At 37.6% G+C, this 9,793-nt stretch overlaps 1 protein-coding gene across 1 annotated transcript in view; it reads left to right on the plus strand.

The window, feature by feature from the left end:
• Positions 1-4,852, plus strand: part of GPHN (gephyrin) — a 298,334-nt gene extending 293,482 nt beyond the window's left edge. The window contains 2 exon segments of the mRNA XM_017878642.1: positions 2,641-2,737; positions 3,843-4,852. Of these exon segments, the coding sequence (XP_017734131.1) occupies positions 2,641-2,737; positions 3,843-3,976 (231 nt within the window). The 3' untranslated portion in view covers positions 3,977-4,852.
• The last annotated feature ends 4,941 nt before the right edge of the window (positions 4,853-9,793 follow it).

The following is a 9,793-nucleotide window of genomic DNA, read 5'->3' on the forward strand; positions in this document are numbered from 1 at the left end:
TTTTTTTTTTTTTTTGCGTCTATTTGATTCTTCTCTCTTTTCCTCTTTATTAGTCTTGCTAACAGTCTATCTATTTTGTTGATGTTTTCAAAAAACCAGCTCCTGGATTCATTGATATTTTTGAAGGGTTTTTTTGTGTCTCTGTCTCCTTCAGTTCTGTTCTGATCTTAGTTATTTCTTGTCTTCTGCTAGATTTTGAATTTGTTTCCTCTTGCTTCTCTAGTTCTTTTAACTGTGATGTCAGGGTGTCTATTTTACATCTTTCCTGCTTTCTCTTGTGGACATTTAGTGCTATAAATTTCCCTCTACACACTGCTTTAAACATGTTCCAGAGATTCAGGTATGTTGTGTCTTTGTTCTCATTGGTTTCAAAGAACATCTTTATTTCTGCCTTCATTTCATTATTTACCCAGTAGTCATTCAGGAGCAGGTTGTTCAGTTTCCATATAGTTGTGCGGTTTTGAGTGAGTTTCTTGATCCTGAGTTCTAATTTGATTGCACTGTGATCTGAAAGACAGTTTGTTGTGATTTCTGTTCTTTTACATTTGCTGAGGAGTGTTTTACTTCCAATTATGTGGTCAATTTTAGAATCAGTGCAATGTCGTGCTGAGAAGAATGTGTATTCTGTTGATTTGGGGTGGAGAGTTGTGTAGATATCTATTAGGTCCATTTGATCCAAAGCTGAATTCAAGTCCTGGATATCCTTGTTAATATTCTGTCTTGTTGATCTGTCTAATATTGACAGTGGGGTGTTAAAGTCTCCCATTATTATTGTGTGGGAGTCTAGGTCTCTTTGTAGGTCTCTAAGATCTTGCTTGATGAATCTGGGTGCTCCTGTATTGGGTGCATATATATTTAGGATAGTTAGCTCTTCTTGTTGAATTGATCCCTTTACCATTAAGTAATGGCTGTCTTTGTCTCTTTTGATCTTTGTTGATTTAAAGTCAATTTTATCAGAGACTAGGATAAGATTGCGACCCCTGCTGTTTTTGCTTTCCATTTGCTTGGTAGATCTTCCTCCATCCCTTTATTTTGAGCCTATTTGTGTTTTTGCACATGAGGTGGGTCTCCTGAATACAGCATACTGATGGGTCTTGACTCTTTATCCAATTTGCCAGTCTATGTCTTTTAACTGGGGCATTTAGCCCATTTATATTTAAGGTTAATATTGTTATGTGTGAATTTGATCCTGTCATTATGATGCTAGCTGGTTATTTTGCCCATTAGTTGATGCAGTTTCTTTATAGCATCGATGGTCTTTACAATTTGGCGTATTTTTGCAGTGACAGGTACCAGTTATTCCTTTCCATGTTCAGTGCTTCCTTTAGGAGCTCTTGTAAGGCAGGCCTGGTGGTGACAAATCTCCCAGCATTTGCTTGTCTGTAAAGGATTTTATTCTTCACTTATGAAGCTTAGTTTGGCTGGATATGAAATTCTGGGTTGAAAATTCTTTTCTTTAAGAATGTTGAGTATTGGCCCCACCCTCTTCTGGCTTGTAGGGTTTCTGCTGAGAGATCTGCTGTTATTTTGATGGGCTTCCCTTTGTGGGTAACCCAACCTTTCTCTCTGGCTGCCCTTAACATTTTTTCCTTTATTTCAACCTTGGTGAATCTTGGTGAACGATTATGTGCCTTGGGGTTGCTCTTCTCGAGGAATATCCTTGTAGTGTTCTCTGTACTTCCTGAATTTAAATCAACAAATATTTTTATCATCAGAGTCCAGAAGAAGAAGAGAAGGGAAAGAGGATAGGAAACTTATTTAATGAAATCATAGCTGAAAAACATCCCAAATCTGTTGAGAGATATAGACATCCAGATCCAGGAAGTTCAATGGTCTCCAAATATATTCAACCCAAAAGATCCTTCCCAATTTGTCAAAAGTTGAAGACAAAGAATTACATACATACAAGGAAGTCCATATTAGACTAACAGTAGATGTATCTGCAGAAACCTTACAGGCCAGAAGGGAAGGGAATGATATATTTAAAGTGCTGATAAAAAAAAAATGCCAGCCAGAAATACTACATGCAGCAAAGCTATCCTTCAGGAACAAGGGAGAAATAAAGCCTTTCCCAGACAAACCAAAGCTGAACACCATCTTCTTAACCTTCTTTTCTCGTTTCACCAGCAACCCAACCCCTGGACTTCGTGTATTAAGAATAGAAGGTGGCCAGGCATGGTGGCTAATGCCTATGAATCCAGTACTCTGGGAGGCCCAGATGGGAGGATTGCTTGAGCTCAGGAGTTCAAGACCAGCCTGAGCAACATAGCAACATGCCATCTCTACAAAAAAAATTAAAATTAGTCAGGTGTGGTGGCACATGCATGTGGTCCCAGCTACTCAGGAGGCCAAGGCAGGAAGATCACTGGAGCCCAGGAGGTCAATGCTGCAGTGAGCCATAATTGTGCCACTGCACTCCAGCCTAGGTAACAGAGTGAGACCTTGTGTCAAAAGAAAAAATACATTTTAATTGAATGTTATTTAAAAAGAAAAAGAACATAAGGTGGTAGTGATAGCAACAACAGAATACCAAGGATAGTCTCCATGTCCACTGTATTCTTTGCACAACCCCTACCATCTTGCAGTTTTGTCAGATGATCAGGTGACCAAGTTTGTTTTCTTTTCTTCTTTATTCTGTAGTTATCATGTGATGTAAAACTCGATCCTCGTCCAGAATACCATCGGTGTATACTAACTTGGCATCACCAAGAACCACTACCTTGGGCACAGAGTACAGGTTAGTCATTCACATCTACAGATATGCCTAGGCACCTATCCTGTTAAAACACAAATTTATATATAATCTTCCTTGGTTATAACTGATTTTATAATTATTATACATTTTCCTTTTTGAAAATTTAGATGAGTCAAATTATTCCTAAACAGTATAGCAAAAGTTAAAAAATAACTATTAGAAGTTTACTTATTTTATTGAGCCATATTTTCTAGATAAACATTTAGAATGTCCACATATCATTGACTAATATCCTGTAATAAATCTGGAATTACAGATTTGATATGTTTGTTCAACCAATAAGTTCTGAGTATAACTTTGTAGGAAAAGGAGGAGATTCTAGCTATACCATCTTGAAATGTGAGATGAAAGCCCAATTTATAATGTGGTTCTCTGTTGCCTCTACCATACCCTGCTTATTGGTAAATTTGAAGGGCAGAGAAATCAAAATTGATAATTTAGAGTTCTCTAGTGACCTCCACTGGACTTTAAACTGTTATTTCCAACTTCCCTAGTCATATTTTGCCTAACTTTTGATGTGACTCCAGAAAAATTGTAGGACTAAGTGAAAACATCAGCTAACAGTGACCAAGTTTATGAGCTTTGCCATCAGAGAGAGCTGCATTCAAATTGGCCACTAACCTAGTTAGCAGGATCCTAGGCAAGTTACCTAAGAATTTTTTGAGTCTTGTGAGAATCAAATAAGGTGTTTAAGTAAAGTGCCTAGTACTTTGGCACTTAGTAAAGAAATGGTAGCTGCTACCATTATTGTCATTATTATTTTGATAGGTTTTTATAAAGCCACCCTTTTCAGACACGCATAACATTTCAGCCTGAATTGAGAAATTCTGTGGCGTTTTGCATAATGCTATAAAATCCTGGTTTACTCTTTCAAGCAAGAATTTCTAATGTTTATTTTTAAAGTTTGAATGAGCTGGTGGTAGGATATAGTATCATGGCCACCTGAAAAGGTACTGGAAAGTTTGATCATCCCTTCTCCTCTTGAAGACCTGCGTTTCTGTCTGTTTACATTTTGAAAAGGTCTACAAGGGCCCAAATGTGTATGCCATGATGCTTGTGCTGCTGTAATAAGAGTATTTCTTTCTAGGTAATCAAATGAGCAGCCGTCTGATGAGCATGCGCAGTGCCAATGGATTGTTGATGCTACCTCCAAAGACAGAACAGTATGTGGAGCTCCACAAAGGCGAGGTGGTGGATGTCATGGTCATTGGACGGCTATGATGGTCACCAGCAGGAGAAAGCTTTGATGCATGTCCACATATCATTGACTGTATCCTGTAATATGCAACGGCACAGCTAGTTTTCCCGATTTGGATAAAAGTTGATCTGTATAGTCAACATCTTGAACTATATTTCAAATGAATTTAAATATCTTTTAAAGAAAAAAACACCTAAAAATAAATCTTAACAGACAATTCTATTCTGATTATATCAAGGCAAATTTTTCCTTTCTTGCAAATTGCTTTGTGTGTTCAATGCTAGGTCTGATAGCGATAGCTTTTAGTAGACAGCGGTAGGTGCCTGCAGAACTTGTGTTTTTCTCATCTTTAAAATACAACTACTTATGCTCTTAAATCAAGGCTGTCTGCTTATTTATACTAGCGTAGGCAATACTTGGATTTCCCTTCTTAGTATGCTTCATAACTGCTTTACAGAGAGCTTTTGCTTGTTCTTTCTCATGTATCTCGTGTTTATGTGCACAGTGCCAAAAGAAGACTGACTGGGTGGAGGGAGGCTCTGCCTTGCCTCAAGAACCATCCCCTGCAGAGCATCCAGGGAGGTTTCTCGCCCCAATAGCCTCATGGCACAGTACTCTTGGGCAGTAACTGGACACCTTTTATTTGAACAAACAAACTGAAGAAAAAATGCTTCCTTAAGTGCTGACAGCCTTTTTAACCAATACATTTAAAATTGTACAGAACAAAACAATAAAATCAAAGACTGATCTTGTACAGATATTAGTGTTACCAGCATTCATGTGGAAATCAAGAGCAAAGACAAAATAATGTTAAACAACTCTGTACCATAACATTTTCTGTAATGATACTGAAACTTAATGAATAAAAAAAATTCCTTGATCATTATTTAAAAATGTAATGTGTTGGCCTCATCATTAAAAAAGAGAAGAATGTCATGCCATTCTGATAGGGTTCTGCCTAATAAAAGGAATAGTTAAGATGGCCTACCAAGAAGATTTAAAATATGGTATATTGTAACTCTGTATCTTACTACAATGTTTGGGAAAAAAATGTGATCATAGCATTATGATCTGTAGCATGTGAAAATACAGATGAGAAGTAGGAGAACCTGTAGTCGGTCTGGTCTTTCCAGTCATAGCTGGAGAATAGCAAGCAAATTTAGAGGAAGGGTATTAATGACTTGGAAAAAAAACTCATATTTTAGATGCCACAAAAGTCAATTTCAAACATCTACAGTTCTTTGAAATGGAGAAAAAAATAAGCAATCAACCAAAAAATTACAGATGAGCACCTTGAAATGTTTTAAGTGTGTTAGTAAGGAAATGGGAAAAAATATATGTGCTGACCATTGAAAACACAATAGGTAAAATATACTCTATCCATAATGACTCCTTTAATAAAAACTTAGGGGCACTTTTCAAATGGTGGTAACAGAAAGATGTTAAATATACTGTAAAATGTGCTCAGGAAAGCAAACTACAAAAATTGGCCTACTAGTAAACAAAATGTCAAGGGATGGTAAGTAAAGGCCAAATAGTAAACAAATATTTGATACTGATATGTGATATTTTCATTTCATATTTACAGTTGAAGAAGATAAGGTTAGTTAATAGAGGTCAAATGAGAGAGTATGCAAAGAATCCTTTTATGTACATTCATTCAAGAAGTATTTGTTAAGCAGCTACTATGTTTTTAGGTACAAAGTACATCATGCTACTTTTTACAAACATGAATAGGGCAGAGCACCTGACATTACACTTCATTAGGGAGATACAAAAATGCATGCAAATTACCACAATATTTAATATATTTGATAATATATAGTAGAGTGTATAGAATGTGATAAATGCCATAATACAGATTCTAAGGGCTGGAAGAATTCAGATGAGATTTCAAGGAGTAAGATGGCATGTTGGTGGGTCTTTTTTTTTTTTAGAGGCACAGTCTTGCTCTACTGCTCAGGCTGGAGTGCAGTAGCATGGTCATAGTGCACTACAGCCTCGAACCCCTGGCCTCAAGTGATCCTCCTGCATCAGACTCCCAAAGTGCTGGAATTACAGTTGTGAGCCACCATGCCCAGCTGATGTTACTGGGTCTTGAAGGATGGTAGAATTCTGAAGATGGTAGCACAGGAAAAAGGGTATCCAAAAACAGAGAATGACAGGTAATTAATGATAATTATTATAGAATAATTTCTATACCTGTAATATAGGAAGAACAACAATTATAGGGTTGTCGTGGAAATTAAACATGTGAAATGTGCTGAGAGCAGTGCTTGTCATATATTAAGCTCCACAAAGGTAGAGATTTTTGTTTATTTTGTTCATTCCTGTTATCCCCAAATTCCTAGAAGAGTCTCTGGCATATGTTCATATATGCAAGCATCAGTAAATATTTTCTCAATAAAACACATTATGTAGAACTTACTGTAGGCCAGGCATTATCCTAAATACTTTCCATATGTTTAATTTTCACAACCCTATAAGCATTGGTTTTCCTGTATTACAGATGAGGATACTGAGGAACAGAGACTAAGAAACTTGTCCATGGTCACATAGATAGTAGGAGAGAGAGCAAGGATTCAAATTTAGCAATCTGACTCTACGGTCTGTACTCTTTTTTTTTTTTTTTTTTTTGAGATGGAGTCTTGTTCTTGTCACCCAGGCTGGAGTGCAGTGGCGCCATCTCAGCTCACTACAACCTCCACCTCCTGGGTTCAAGCAATTCTCCTGCCTCAGCCTCCCACGTAGATAGGATTACAGACATGCACTGCCATGCCCAGCTAATTTTTCTATTTTTAGTAGAGACGGAGTTTCACCATGTTGGCCAGGCTGGTCTCAAACTCCTGACCTCAGGTGATCCGCTGGGATTACAGGCAAGAGCCACCGTGCCCCACCTATATTCTGTTTTTCTTTTGTTGTTTTGTTTTGTTTTGTTTTGTTTTGTTTTTTGTTTTGAAATAGGGTTTCACTCTGTCGCCCAGCCTGGAGTGCAGTGGCATGATCTCAACTCACTGCAGCCTTGACCTCCATGGGCTCAAGTGATCCTTCCATCTCAGCCTCCTGAGTAGCTAGGACTACCCATCACACCTGGCTAATTTTTTTTGTATTTTGCAGAGACAGGCTGGTCTTGAACTCCTAGGCTCAAGTGATCGCCCATCTCAGCCTCCCACAGTGCTGGAGTTACAGGTATGAGTCACCACACTCAGCCTACAGTCTATCTTCTTAAACTCTTAAGTTATAGAAACAAAATAGGTATAAGATGTTTGTGAGACTGAAAAAGTACTGATTTAAGGCCCAAAAGTTATTAAAGTTATTTGGTATTAAAGTTCTTAAGTACCAAATTAAGAGTCTAGATTTATTCTAGAGACAATAAAACCATTAGAGATTCTTGATCAGGGATGTATCATGATCAGAGATATCCTTTAGGGAAAATGTTTTGGCAGGCTTCAGGCAGATAGACTAGAATGGAGAGAAATAAGTGAAAGGCACCAGTTAAGTTATAGCAATTGTGCAGGTGAGGGGGTAGAGGTGATGGTGATGGTGATGGGAAGGTCCGGACAGATGGATACATCTCTGGAGAGAAAAGAATGGAAAGAATTTTATGGCAGATTTCAAGTTTTGGAAAGGAAGTTAAAGAAGGGAGAGATGATTCAAAGTCTCCCCTCTTGGCTGACTGAGAAAATGTTAAACATGAACAAAAAGAAAGAAAAAATGAGTTTTATGGAGGAATTGAGTTTGGGCATATGTTTGAGATGCCAGGAGTGCTAAGATAGACATGTCCCATTGGAATTTGAAAGTACAGGTTGGGGTTCACAGAAGAGTTACTGACTGGATACAACCTTGGGAATCATTCACATAAAGGTGGCATCTGAAATGCAAGGGTGGATGGACATGATTATCAAGAAAAGCCTTGCCAAGAGAAGAGGACAGGCCTTGGGGTGTTGGAGGAAAAAGCCATGAATGGCATCAGGGGAAAAACAGTTTGTAGAAGAGACGAGAAGGAGTGCAGGGTCCCACAAACCAAGGAGGAGAGTCTCAAGAAGGATCAACTGTAAATGCAAAAGAAATACCAAGAAGAATGAAGGCCCAAAAACCCTTATTGATTAGGCAATTATTTGTGAACTCTTAATAGTGCAATTTTAGTAGTGGGTTAAGAGCAAAAGCCAGATTACAATCTAGAAACTGTGAACATGAATTATTCTGAATTTGTGTGTGAAAAAAGAAAGACAAAATAGTAGCATGAACTGATAACAAAGTGGAGGGAAGATTTGGTTTGTGGGTTTTGAAAAAGAAACAACAGTGGTGGGCATGTTAACAATGCAAGAGTAGTATCCTAAAAGGAGAAAGAAGAGGAAAGAAGGGCTGGATTTAAGGACCCTGGTGCCCCAATTCGGCTGGAAAATAAAAGGAACATTTTTTCCTTCTGAGTTAGAAAAAGGAGAAGATATGAACACACTTGAAGTGGAAACAGGGGAAATGTCATTTAAATGTTAAAGTTCAACAAAATATTTCTACTTGGCACCGTGGACATCAATTTTATCTAATCTATTTGCATTTATTTGACTAAAATTATATAAGAAGCATATTATAAGTCTTTTTTGTCTTAGTAGTTGATACTTACATAAAAGGCTATAGAAGATGTTTTCAGGTTTTGATTATAGCTGTGTAAAAGTTAAGCAGTTCCTTTTTAACCAGATTTTTTGGTTCTGTGTTTTGGTTGTTTCAAATCATACCAGAATGAAAAAAAGAACATAAGCCGGCAATGTTTATCAAGTAAATGCTTGGTGATGTTGCATGTTACAGCAGGTGGATTCTTTTGGATGGCTTTCATATTTAAAATTATTTGCTAATCAAAAAATGTTGTAGATCTAACCTGTTAACAATTCTTGATCTTCATGAAACCCTAACAATGTAAGTCATTATCTTTCCCAATTATAGAAAGTGGGGTAGGGGGTTATGTAAGTACAGAATTCAAAGTAAATAAACTGTATGTCTTGTTATTCCAATGAGGATGGGTCTATATTAAATAATGCATTGCATTCTGACGTGTTTATAAGAAGCATTATGCTTGACTCTCTGTGTTATGTTGCTACAGAATTCATCAATAACTTGGCCTAGAACCAAAAAGTTAAAGACTTGCTCAATCCTGTCCATTTTGTATGGTCAGCTACCAGTATTTCTCCTGCAGTCTTTTGAAATAATTCATTTTAATTAACAAGCATTTCTTAAGCTCCTACAGTATGCCAGGCTCCATGTTAGGCACTGAGAATACAATGATGAACGAGACAGTCTCAGATATCTAAGTGAAGAAGAGAGATTATGAGAAAGGAAAACTATTTAAATGCAGGTTAGGAAAAGTATATGAAGAACATTCAATGACATGTTAGACAGTGACTGGATGGAGGCCTCAATCACATTCAGTGGTTGTGTCAAGATCCAGCCATTTTAAAAGAAGTAGAAATCACACTAAGTATTTCAACAGAGAGACTTCAATGCAGGAATATGTTAAATAGGTGTTGGAGGCCTAGAAAAAAAGCACAAAGGAAACACAGATATCAGAGACAACTAGAAGAAGCAACTCCCACAACTAGGGCTGGGGAGTTGGGAGGGATAGGTTAGGGGAATCACAGCCTGGAAGCTCAGAGGTCAGACCCATTGGAGCCAGGACTCAGCCCTCTAAGGAGAGGGCGCTGCCCAATTGCTGATTCTGAGAATGTCAAAAACAAAAACAAAACAACCAAAATGCAGGCTAGAACCAGTTGCTGTTGCCCAGGTGACACTGAGAGAAATAGCAGGTCAACTAGAGGGAACACAAGTCTCTTCTTCCCTCCTATTTT

The sequence above is a fragment of the Rhinopithecus bieti genome, unplaced genomic scaffold, assembly GCF_001698545.2.
Source record: "Rhinopithecus bieti isolate Rb0 unplaced genomic scaffold, ASM169854v2 scaffold_11252, whole genome shotgun sequence".
Taxonomy (NCBI): domain Eukaryota; kingdom Metazoa; phylum Chordata; class Mammalia; order Primates; family Cercopithecidae; genus Rhinopithecus; species Rhinopithecus bieti.